Source organism: Natator depressus, chromosome 3 (genome assembly GCF_965152275.1).
Source record: "Natator depressus isolate rNatDep1 chromosome 3, rNatDep2.hap1, whole genome shotgun sequence".
NCBI classification, from domain to species: domain Eukaryota; kingdom Metazoa; phylum Chordata; order Testudines; family Cheloniidae; genus Natator; species Natator depressus.
In genome coordinates, this window is record NC_134236.1 from 98058928 (window position 1) to 98072033 (window position 13106).

Below are 13106 nucleotides of genomic sequence, written 5' to 3' on the forward strand. Positions count from 1 at the left end.
AAACAAAATTGAGTTGAACAATTCCTCTTTTTCAAAAATAATTATTGGGTGCTCACAAATTTGAACTGACAATACTTAGGCCCCGATCCTGCAATGAGTTCTGCATCCATATTAAGCCCCTTACTTTGAGGAGGATATCCTTACTGGGTCAAACCTTTATTTCCTTCTTAGTCTGTGGTTCCTCTGGTGAAATTCTCAGTGAAGGCAACAGAGGTTTGCCTGAGTAAGGACTAGTCAGGCAGACTTCAGAATTTGGCTCATTGTTATGCTTTTCGGGTTTAGCTTTCTACAGTATTTTCTGATTTTAGGTGTTCATGTTTGTGACAAAAGATGGCTTACTTTGAGAATGAAGTTTAGTTTAAAAATGTATTTCCCTTAAAATATGTATTTAAAACTGTCCTATTCCTGATCCATGGCCTCCAGCAGGACAGAAGTCACGGTGGTTGTGGGAAATCTTTAACACTGTTTCTCAGCTCCCTCTGCAAACAATCCTCAACAGTGCAAAAAAAGAGTAAATATCACTTGTTTGGGTATATACCGACTGATGAGCAGGAGGTGGCTGGGGGATAGGAGTGAATGGAGCTTGTACAAGCTGGCCTCAGGAACCAGACTCAGCAAACCTCATTTTTTGAAGAAAGAAAGAAGGAAGGAAGGAAAGAAGGAAAGAAAGAAAGAACACAAACTACATTTCTAGCTATTTTTCTTGCTAAATTAGACTTGAAAATGTAAATAGATGTAACATGATTACTATAGTTGAAAGGATTATAGTTGAAAGTAGCAGGATTTCTCCTCTCCTAAGCAAACTAGGGAAAGGTGGTCTAAACGAAATTACAGTAAGGTGGGTGTATAACTGGTTAAAACACCGCACTCACAATAGTTATCAATGGTTTGCTGTCAAACTAGGAGGGTGGATCTACTGAGCCCGTGCAGGGGTCAGATCTGGATCCTCTACTAGTCAATATTTTCAATGATGACTTTGATAATGGAGTGGAGAGTATGTTTATAAAATTTATAGACACCAAGCTGGGAGGGGTTGCAAACACTTTGGAGGACAGGATTAGAATTAAAAACAACCTTAACGAATTGGTCTGAAATCAACAAGGCGAAAGTCAATAAAGACAAGTGCAAAGTACTACACTTAGGAAGGAAAAATCAAACACACAATTATAAAATTGGGACTGACAGGGTGGTAGTACTGTTGAACAGAAGCTGGAAGTTATAGTGGATCACCAATTAAATGAGAGTCAAAAATGTGATGCAGTTGCAAAAAAGATGAATATCATTCTGAGGTGTATTATCAGGAATGGTGACTAAACACAGGAGCTAATTGTCCCTTTCTAGTCAGCACTGGTGAGGCCCCAGGTGGAGTACTGTGTCCAACTCTGGGCACCACACTTTAGGAAAGAGCAACAGAAATGATAAAAGGTTTAGAAAACCTGAGCTATGAGGAAAGGTTAAAAAATTGGGCATGTTTAGTCTTGAGAAAGGAAGACTGAGCTGGGACCTTATAAAAGTCTTCAAAAATGTTAAGGCTGTTATAAAGAAGACTGTGATCAATTGTTCTCCATGTCTATTGAAGGAAAAACAAGAAGTAATTGTCTTAATCTGCAGCAAAGGAGATTTAGGTTAGATATTAGCAATTAGAAAGTCAGCTATTCATAGTGTACTGCATAGAATCATCTCACTAACTCTTCCTAATCTGCCCCTGTACACCTTCGCAGGATTATGAGGGAATCAGGTAAGTTGCATCCATCATGACAGAAATTCTTAATAAGCTCTTTCTGTAACAATAACTCACAGATATCCATCATTTCAGATCCCCAAGTTACCTGTGGTCCACACGAATTTGTTGCCCCCTCACTTTTATTATTGAAAATTATTTATCTGAAATAACTCTTATAACCTCAGTTTCTTTATTATTTTATTTACCCTTAAGGAATGATTCCCACAGAATTTTAGTTTTGTGCATGAATTATTTTTTGTTCTTCATTTTGTCACTTTGTTACATATTGTGCCCCACATCTGGCCTTTGGCAGGGTGAGACTTTGTTTGTAACTGAGTGCTTGTCTACATGGCGCTGGCAAAGCATGGCCGTGGGGTGTGATTGGTAAAGCGCACTGATGTGCTGTGGTCTACATGCCCTGTTTAGACCCTGTCGGCGTGCTCTAAAGGGTACCTAGTTCAGATTAATTTAATCTTAACAGTTCTGATGTTAAAGCAAACTGGGTCCCTTTTAGAGGATGCTACTGGGCAGGTGGAACACAGCATGTTGAGTGTGCTTTACAAATTGGACCTTTGTAGCATGCTTTGCTGTGCTGTGTAGACAAGTCTTATCTGATACCTCCTCCTAATTTCAGATACATACAATACTAACTTTTCTCTAAGCAGTTTAAAGTTATGAATTGCACATACACCTATGGATTGCATGCAGCTAATCTCTTCTAAAATGTTCTATTACTACTGCTCTTCCATCCTATCTTCACCCATCCAACTCCTGTTTGTTTGCCCAACCTGTTTTATCCTTGTCTTTTAGTCTGCAAGCTCTCTGAGACAGGGACTGTTGTTTATATTATATTTATGCGGTGCCTAACACAATGGGACTTCAACCTGTCTGGGACCTCTTGGTGAGGCTGCAATATAAATAATTTATAATAATAGTTAAATTTGTCTGTTACTAGATGTATAGAAGGCATCCCTCCATCTCAAAGGACAATGGTGTAAGCACCAAAGCAGTTCAGTTACTAAGTGTCATGCTGCAGTGTCATGAGTGGCTAAAAAGTCCAATTCTTGAGTGGCAGTCCTTGCTGCAGATGTGCAGGCGTAAGGTGCGGAGCCAGATGTTGAAATCGGATGCATCCGATGAAGTGAGCTGTAGCTCACGAAAGCTTATGCTCAAATAAATTGGTTAGTCTCTAAGGTGCCACAAGTACTCCTTTTCTTTTTAAGAATGGGTGTTTGGGCTGGGTGGAGGGAAAGGGGTCAAGGGATTCCTGTAAAGGGTTGAACAAGCTCAGCTGAAGGGGTTGCTGCAGGAAGGAGTTTGGCTCCTGTTCTGTGGCAGACCCTGGAAGTGAAAGGGAGTGGGGTAAAGAGAGACACAAAGGGCTTCTGGGCACCTGCTTTGTGTTTGTTGGTGAGTTTTGTGTTTGAAGATTAAACAGTACCCTGAAGGAAGGGCCTGAACAGACTCTTGGCATGGTGTTAGTCCTTCCTGAGCTTTGCAAGACAGGCCAGCAGCCCAGCAATTCCTAAACCTCCCTCCTTCCCCCCAAGCACAACACAAACATTACACCCTGCTTCTAATCTTTGAAAGCAAACTTGGTTTCTCTTTGAAGACTGCAAGTATTTAACACCATGTCAGATACTTGCAAAGAGCGGCATCAAAGCAAAAATTTAAAATAACACTTGGGCAGACATAAGAGGTAAAGAAAGCATCAAATGCACTAAGTGGAGAGATAACAAGCATCAACAGCAGCACTCCTTGGCAAGAGTGTTGTAGATAAGGATTTGTCTGACACAAAGAAGGAGCACATTGTATTTAAACAAAAGGCTTTTTGGCATTTAAAGAAGAATGCTGGGAGAAAGGTTTTTCTTATCTTCTCCAAGCACAAAGGCGGAACATATGGAAAATGTGCATGTTGATTATCCACATGGAAATGCTGTCTCACTAAGGGTTTGTGTACACAATAACTCCACGTGGGACACTCTTATTCCAATATAAGGCTGTCCTGCCCCTATTTAGTTTAATACACTTTCTGGGTTAAGCCAAACAGACCCAAGGCATTCCTATTCCTGAATAAAGGCGGCTGCATGTAGAGTTATTCAGGAATGGCTGTTTCTGAATAACTCCATGTGCAGATAAGCCCTTAGTGAGAGTGCAGTGGAAGGAAATGCTCATTAACACTCATTAACAATAAATAAATTAAGCCTTTAAACTAGCAAATATATGTGAGGGATTATGCCAATCATTTACAAGGCAACTATTTTACTATTTAAGGTCTGCTTAAATATCTGCTTCCTGCAGCTCCCATTGGCTGGGAATGGAGAACCGCGGCCACTGGGAGCTGCAGGGGGCCGTGCCTGCAGATGGTCGACGTAAACAAAATGTCTCGCGGCCCACCAGCAGATTACCCTGATAGGCCGCTTGCCGAAGGTTGCCGATCCCTGTGCTACAGTAAGGGCTAATACCCCTGAGACTTCATTTTTACAAAAGAGACCACCACATACATATATAAGTGTGCTGTGAAATAAACCTACGATTGTCACAATAACAGCTTGATTCTATGATGAGTTGAGCATGCACAACAATTGAGGGTGCTCAACACCTCATAGGAGGCGCTTAGCCACTTACAGCCTTGAGCTTTATTATATTTGTCCTTGTAGCTCCAAAAACACAGACCTCTGCCACTTGAGCTAAAGGAGAGTTTGGTAGTAATAGATCCCTTATCTCTAAACCACCGAATGAATGGCAACATCCCACACACAATAACCTAGTAAAATACAGCATGAACTACATTTATTTATGCAGAAGACTGGGTTTGCCAATGTTACAAGCTGGACTGTTTTCACCTACAAAAAGGGAAATATTGTTTTTTGTGCAATCTATTCAAAGAGGCACATCAGTACATTCACAGGCCACATTACCCAATTAATCCTATGTATACAATAGACAGACAAGGTGGGTGCATACATACAATAGACACACATACAAAACTGTCCCTCATGTTAACTATTTATATGCCGAATGTTGCATAAAAACATGTGAATACAAAGTACTGTTTAGGTTTCAGAGTAGCAGCCGTGTTAGTCTGTATCCGCAAAAAGAACAGGAGTACTTGTGGCACCTTAGAGACTAACAAATTTATTAGAGCATAAACTTTCGTGAGCTACAGCTCACTTCATCGGATGCATCCGATGGAAGTGAGCTGTAGCTCACGAAAGCTTATGCTCTAATAAATTTGTTAGTCTCTAAAGTACTGTTTAGTAATTGGAATAATTTAGACAATGGTTATAGTAAGGAAAAGGATTTACCCTAATTAAATTAATATAAACCAGTGCAAAGAAATCCTAAATGAATTTACCATACCGGTAACTAACCATTCCATGGATTTCCTATCAGCAATTCAGGGTATACTATATATCGTAGGGATTTTTTCTTTAAAAATATTTACAGAAAAATGTTGTAGGCATTTTTGGTGCTTCATTGCTTTGTAATATGAGAGTACAGAATGTATGTTTCCCATATCAGCACTGCTCGTACATTCGCAGCTAGATTTAAAAGCATCCTCATCTAAATAAGCAGAAATACCCACCACAATTGCTATTTCCACAATACTAAGAAGGATAGTGGTAGGGTACCAATGAATGTACCTCAGATGCTCATCAGGTAGGTTTTGCATCCAGCAAACTCTTCACCTCTCATGGAACTGTCTAAGCACTTATTTTGCATTTTTCAAAAATATTTTTAAAAAGGAAAACATTTTAAAGCAAATTTTTAAAAAATATGAAGAATCTGCTATGCTCTTTTTCCCGTGACCTCACTTGTCTTGGGATATTCTTTGTTACAGGCAGTTACCCATTTGTATGTAACAGATGGAGCATTAATCAAGACCTAATGGCTCCTGTTTGGCACAGCCCATTGAAAGGCTGTGTGGAGATGCACTGGCCCAGTTGTGCTTGGGTGTGGATGGGAGAATAATTTGCTACATAACTTTTAAAAAGTGCAGCGTGCTCCCTGCTCACAATGCACAGGGAGGACGGAGACATGACTCCACCTGCTCTCGCCACTCCCCATGCTTCCTTGTTCTGTTTTCAGCAGATAACTCCCAGACTGAGCAACTGTCTCTTCCTGAACAAAGAGGCTATGATTCTTAGTGGCTCCTACTCTGAGCCCAGAAGATCAGCCCTTCCTATCCCCCATATGGACACAATCTAACCCAAAATACTCTGATTTACTTTGTTCCAGGTTCAGCCACCCTTACTCCCACTGGGTAGTATTTTACTCCGTAAGCACTTGCATTGATTTCAATGGGATTACTTGTGAAGCAAAGGTACTGCTTGCACAGTAAGGTACTACGCAGCACCAGAAAGGGTGGCAGAATCTGTCCCTTGGTAATTTTGAGTACACCACACCTGAAACTCAACCTGGAACATTTGCAATTGTTTAATTAAATGAGGAATTACTTTACCCTCTCTCCCCAAAACATTTACAATTATAGGACACTTTAGAATAAGGAATTGGCCTGGAGCAAGTGCCATACAGTGGCCTAGGAAATCAATGGGTGTTTTGGGTGCACTGATAAGGCAAAATTGTATCCTAATTGGCATAATTATATGAATTTGTGAATAAATATTTACTAGGGGAACGAGTACCGTGCATGACTTTTTATTTATGATTGTGAAAGTAGTTTAGTTTCTCAGGGGCTTGGTGTAGTTGAATTGCAGCCTTGGGTGCTCTTCATGAGACAGAAGGAAGACGGTGTTTCTTTCATGATTCGTTTGTTTTTGTAGTTGTGGATGATCTTATTACATAATATATGCAGTTTTCCAGTCATTTCGGGTTAATTTCCGTATTATTCCATTTTAGAGGTTTCTGAAAACAAACAAAAAAAAGAAAATGAATGGCTGAAATTGAAACAGAAATCTTTTATATTGGTTTTAAAATGATACAGTGAATGTATGTGCGGGTGCATGAGTGTTGTGTTGTGTGAACAGTTGTGTGTCAATGAAGAGTTAGCAAGCAACAGTACCTGAATGATATTTAGCTTAAAACAGATGGGGAGCAGATCAGTCACTGAGGAGACAAAACCCTGATGCTTCTACTGAACTAAGAAAAATGCAAACTCAGCTTTTGCGTGGGCTGGTGATTAAAGCAAAGGAGTGGGAGTCAACAGACCTTGGATGAAATCTTGGCTCTGTTGAAGTCAATGACAAAGCACTCACTGATTTCAACAGGGCCAGGATTTCACCATCCTCTGCTCTGCCACGGACCTGTTGCATGATGTGAGTCACTTCACCTCTTTGTCCATCTGTTTTTATTTTATTTATCTGAGTGTCCCACTGTCACTGTGCACCGGGGTGCAATCCAGACCAGTGAGGGGTTGTATCACCACCTGTCCTGTAACCTGGGGTGCCTCACAATGCTTTGCTGTTGTAGCTCTTAACCTGGGCTGCTCAGAACTAGTCTACCAGCATGCAGGTCTCACCGAGTGACTGTGTGCCACACAGCACTGGTTTAACAGTTCTGACCCCAGCAGCCGGTCTACAGCCCCACTCGAGCTTCCACCAGCCTTGGTTACTACTTGCACGGTGACCCCAACACATTCCCATACTGTGTGTTTTTCACTGTCCAGCCCTCTCCTGGATAGTTCAGAGAAATTATATGGTTTGTTCGTTCCTCTAAAAACACAAAAGCACATCACAGCTTAATTTAACTGGGGTGAACACACCGTTACTTTTAAACACAGCACTGAGTTGGTTTATGGTAAAAATGAAAGAAATGTATTAACAAAATATACATAGGATTAAATGAGTTCACATATAAGGAATGAATATAAAAAGAGTTACAAGTAAAACAAACCAAAATATGCTTCTAAAATGCTAAAACTTAATCTAGCAAGATACAGGCTTTGTTCAAGCTGGTTTCTCTCACCACTCATTCTTTTTCCCAAACATGGCTGACTTTCCCACAGTCAGGACCTTCCACAAAAGTACAAGGCTTTCCTTGTCATCCTAGGTGCAAGATCTTTAGCTTAGCAAGTTTCTCACCTATATTCAGTTCCAGAAACTTCAACTCCCCCTTGGTTGAAGGACCCATCTTTCTCAGCTTGCAAGAGCTCTGTTTCCTCATGTCTATCTTGTGATGGATGCCAAAAATGGCTTCTGCCCTTGCTTTTATCTTTCAAAGTTCAATGAACTTGTTTCAAGAGGCAGGGTGACCTCATGCTGTTCTTTCCTTCCTGTGGGCTTCCTATCCCCCTGTATGTAATTGGGCTTCCATTGTTTTGATTCCACCATGCTTAATTAACATAGAAAACAGGTAGATAGCTGTTTCCCCTCTTGTCTGGGTGGGAACTGTTCCTTCCGTTGTTTGGCCACACATTTTAAAATGTGTGAGTATTCACAATTCTTCCAGTAGTATTGATATATACTTTTTACAATGATATCTGATCACTGGTTCAAGCATCCTCTACCCCTTGTCATCTTTATAGACTGGTAAACCTTTTATATGGATTCTTCTGAAAAATAAAACCCAGACCAAGCTTCTCTCTCCTGCTGGGTGTATACGCCATTCTGTCTTCTCCTGCACTTGTTAACATAAGATTTACCTCCATCCCTTGTTAGCTTGATGGGTCTGTTTACTGCTTATATGTAAATTGAGGTGAACACATTCCTTTGTTTACCATAGACCTGTTTAACAAGTCCCCCGACATACCTGGTTTACACACACTTTAGTTATAATTCCAGCATAGATTTATAACTCTTAATACCCACTGTGTACATATATTACACAAGAATATTAATGATCAGCGAGTTATTAATTTTCAAATAATACCTCACATGGCATATTTGTTCAAAGATGATTACATCAGTGTGTAGGATGTGAATACTGGGGTGCTTAGTGTGACACCCACAATCTTTAATACATTTGTCCTCACAACACCCCTGAAATAGGACTACACTATCATTCTCTCTTTACAGATGAGGAATTGAGAAAGAGAGAAGTAAAGCAACTTGCCAAGTTCACACAGGAAGCTGGTGTCAGACCAGGGAACTGAACCTGTATCTCCCAACTCCTATGCGAGTACCCCAATCACTCCCTGTTCATTTTTCCTCCTACATTCACCATTCATTATTCTCTCATTTAAAAGCTTCAGTCGTCCCATCGGAGAGCAGAGAAAATACCAAATGGCAAAAGTTTTCAAATTTGGCTGACTAAAACTAGGCACCCAAATCCATATTTAAGAATCTGAATAAAAGTGATTGGATTTTTCAAAGATGCTAGGAACCCACAACTCCCAATGACTTAAGCAGGAGTTCTGAATGCCTAAATATGGATTTAGATGCCTGAGTTTAAGGTACCTGAGTCTGTAAATTTTGGCCTTTATCATTTGGTCCAGGTTCAGTGAAGCAACAAAATAAATAGTTAACTTCACTTTGTGTAAGAACAAAAGGATATGAAAGCCCAGAGAAAGTCTATTGAAATTAATACAAAAGATAGAAAGTCAGTGTGTGTCTAGACAGTGCAGTAGCCTGGGAGTGACAAGACCTGGGTTCTGTTCCCAGATCTGCCAGTGACTTTGGGCAAGTATCTTTGCCTCCATTTCCCCTCTCACTCTTTATTGTGTCTGTTTGGATTGTAAGCTCTTTGGGACAAGGAGTGGTTTTTACTATGTGTTGGTATAGTGCCTGGTACAATGGAGCTTTGATCTTGGTTGGAGTCTCTGTACTCGACTAAATAACTGATTATAAACACTGATTTAAAATCCGTTCTTTGAGGGTTGAAGCTCAGACAAGGGTTAAATTATTGGGGTTTGCTTTTATTTTTAATATCTTAAAACATTTTCTAACAATTCTGTTATAATGTAATTTGCACCAATGAATTTGAGTTTGACTGTCTGTACATGTTTAAATAATAGAAAGGAAGAATTTAATGAATGGTATAAATTAATGGGAAGCAGTCCTGTGGTGTAACCAATATGACAGATAATTAAACCTTTGGCAGAGATGCAGCAGACCATTGATTCTTGTAAATCTTTTCCCCTTAAAAAGCTTATAAGAGATGTTCTCAATCAGGCCAAAGCAGCAAATTCATCTATGTTTTGAATGGCCCATTGACCTGACTTTATGAGACTTTTTCAAAAGCAGCCTCTTAAGCTGTCCCCGCTGGCTCACCAGAAGTCTTCCAGGTTTGTTTTTAAACTCACCAAAGCTTGGATTGACATGCACAAATCAAATCCACGTTTCCCAGTGCACACACAAATGTGCACACAGAGAATCTTGGCAGAAATGTTTAATATAAACCTTAATGGAGGATTTCTGAATGTCAGAAGGAGACCAAAAGATTGGAAGAAAATCAACATGTCCTTTGGCTATCTAATGATCTTAGAGCGGGTGGCTGCTCCTTCAATCACTGAATAAAATAATTTGTGGGACTGTTTCATAATCCAAGACTCTGATAGCAATATCCCTAGAGACAGCAAAGGTCTTTTCTTGCATATTTTGCTAAAGCCTTCAAACAAGAGGAGTAATAAAGTGCAGCCTTTTCTCTGTTAACAGGGAGTTTAAAGGGCAGGTGGATAAAGGTTTGAAGGATCTGATGCCTCAACAGTAAATGGCACAATTAGAGGCTGAGCCCTCAGGCAGATGTTGTCTCTTGAAGCTGCATTCTGCCTGGTTACCTGTGGGTAAAAAGTCAAATGGAAAAATTTTCTTTTCCAGTGTAACCCCTGTTTACAGTGTCCAGTTAGGCCCTGTCTACATGACAATACAGCCACGTTAGCCAGAATCATTACTGACCCTGTTCGGGCTAGCTGGGCACTAATTCCCTGGCTAATGTAGATCTGGACTACAATGTTGACCTCAGTCTCTCCCCCTTCCTTCTATGACAGCTGCTTGTTTTTTCCCCACCCTTCTGGGTGAGATCTGCTGTGGCTGCTGGGCATGCAGCGGACTCCAATCTCTATGCTCTTGCTGCTTCCTGGCTCTCCTTCTCTCACGCTCCATGAAAATTTCTTTCTCGGCATAGGCACAGGGGAGGTGGGAAGCAGCATGAATTTAAATCAGCTGCCCCCATCTGAATTAGAAATGCCTCATCTCAGTTAATGAGAGGGAAGAGAAGCCAGGCTGCAGAACCCCCACTGCTGGTCCTCCTCGAGGCATTGCTGCGATGAGGTTTGGAGATGGAAGAGAACATGATCTGTTGCTACAGATCCCACAATGCCTGCATAGAGGAAGAAGAGGATTTGCTTCTGTGAACACTGGCCACAAGCGTGAGGAGGGGAAGACGAGGATCCACAGCTGCACCACATGTGCTGCCTGCAAAGGACTGGAAACACTCTTGAGACAAGGGAATTGATACAAGCTGCACCACAGAAACATCACCTATGGGGAGGAGTAGACAACTAGTGCATCCTGTTCACCTCCCCAGGCATGGGAGAAATTTCACTACCTAGGATCCTCACTGAAAATTAGTCTTTGGATCCTGCACTGAGTTAAGAGGAGGATTTGGCAGGAAGAGAGATTAAGAGGGAACCTAGAGAGGGAAAAATCAGGAGTTGTTATTAGAGCATGGGAAAGCTGAGGAGCTCAGTCACCTCTTCCACCAGCTCCACTCCTACTTAACAATACAAGTACAATTTGTGCTAAGTTGGAACTGATAATTTGGGGTTATTAAGCAGTAAGAACCTGATTCTTGTTTACTCCTGCTTTAAGTCTCCTTCCCACAGCCAGAGCAGCAGAAAATAGCCTTAGTGTAAATTAAAATCAGGGCCTAAAAGTTTACCTCTTTTTAAAAAGCTTAGTTATGTATTACACATAGAGCAGAGTGAATAACTGGGTTTTTGCTTCTCTGGCAGTTCTGAAAAATGGAACAAAAATGCTGGAAAATTTCAGCAAATTTGTGAGTTGACAAAAATTTCATTTTAGGTTGAATGAAACTTTTTGTCTTTGGGCATTTTTAAAATAAAAAGCAAAGCATATGAAGGGCTAGAGTGACAAAACAGCAGATGGAGGAAGAGCTAGTTCCCTTATAACCATTAGTCCTTTAGCATATGTCTATTCAGCAGCTGGGAGATGTGATTCCCAGGGTGGGTTGACAGACACATGCTAGCTCTGCTCCATGTAGGGTGTTAAAAATAGCAGCATGGCCATGGTGGCTGCTCAGGCTAGCTGTCCAAGTATGTACCGGGGGGTTGGGCAGAATCACACTCAGGTGGCTAGCCTAAGCCGGCACCACAGCTACACTGCTATTTTTAGTGCACTAACTTGAGCAGAGCTAGCATGTGTTGGGCTACCCTAGCTTGGAATCACATACCTCCCAGCTGCTGTGTAGATAGACCTTTAGTGATTAGGACAGTCACCTGGGCTGGGGGAAGACCTGGGTTCAATTCCCCGCTCTGCCTGATATGCAGAAGGGATTTGAACTTGGATCTCCTATACCACAGGAGAGTGCCCTGACCGCTGGGCTAGGGGACGTTCTGAGGCAGGCTCTCAATCTCTCCATTGAAGCTGGTCCACTTTGTATAAGTGATTAAACAGTTATTAGCACAGGGACTTAAACTTGGATCTCTCACATCCCAGCTGAGTGCCCTGACTACCAAGCGCTAGGGTCACTGGCTCTTCCTCTGAGCCAATGACTATTCAAATATTTTATACAAAGTGGGACAGTTTCAGCTGGAGAGGGGTATGGCCACATCTGCACTGCGGCAGGGCTGCAATTTGTAGCTTGTGCAGACATAGCTGAACCCTAACTAGCTTGCTATAAAGATCAGCGAGGATGTGGCAGCATAGGCTTCAGTGCAGGCTGTACAAGGCCGCCTGCCCCTGTTCCCCCTCCCCCAGTATATACGTGCATTGCTAGCTCATGCTGCCACATACTTACTATTATTTTTAGCAAGCGACCTAAATTAAAAGCTAGTGTGGGTACATCTACACAAGCTGCAAATTACATCCCTTTTTGTAGTGCAGACACCCACCCCCAGACTGCCCTACATCCCAGGGCATCCTCTTCTAAAGGAGGCGGGGCAGCAGCACCACCACTGGACAAATATTTTTTGTCCAAAACTATTCAGCGCATCTGTGTCAAATTTGCAAATACTTTTTGGTCGACTGAAACTGCATTTTTTGGTGAATAAACTATTGTGCAAAAAATTTCACTCAGCTCGAATGACTCAGTGTCTATTTAACAAGGTGTCATTCTAAACAGTGACAGTGAGTCATAAATTGTACTATTGGTGTCTCCCCTGCTCTGCCCCTGTTCCTCAGAAAAGGCTACTGTAGAGACTTTGACACTTTCACAGACAATTCCCAAATTCATGAAGAGTGAAGACTGCCATTAGATCTGAAAACAGTGGCACGCATTTGTTAACATTCGTAAGTGATCGAAT

The 13106-nt window shown here is 41.4% G+C and overlaps 1 protein-coding gene across 1 annotated transcript in view; it reads right to left on the reverse strand.

Annotated features, from left to right (window-relative positions):
* Window positions 1-6362: 6362 nt before the first annotated feature.
* Window positions 6363-13106, reverse strand: part of THEMIS (thymocyte selection associated) — a 111490-nt gene continuing 104746 nt past the window's right edge. The window contains exon 7 of the mRNA XM_074946938.1: window positions 6363-6592. Coding sequence (XP_074803039.1) covers window positions 6573-6592 — 20 coding nt within the window. The 3' untranslated portion in view covers window positions 6363-6572. The remainder of the gene's footprint in view (window positions 6593-13106) is intronic.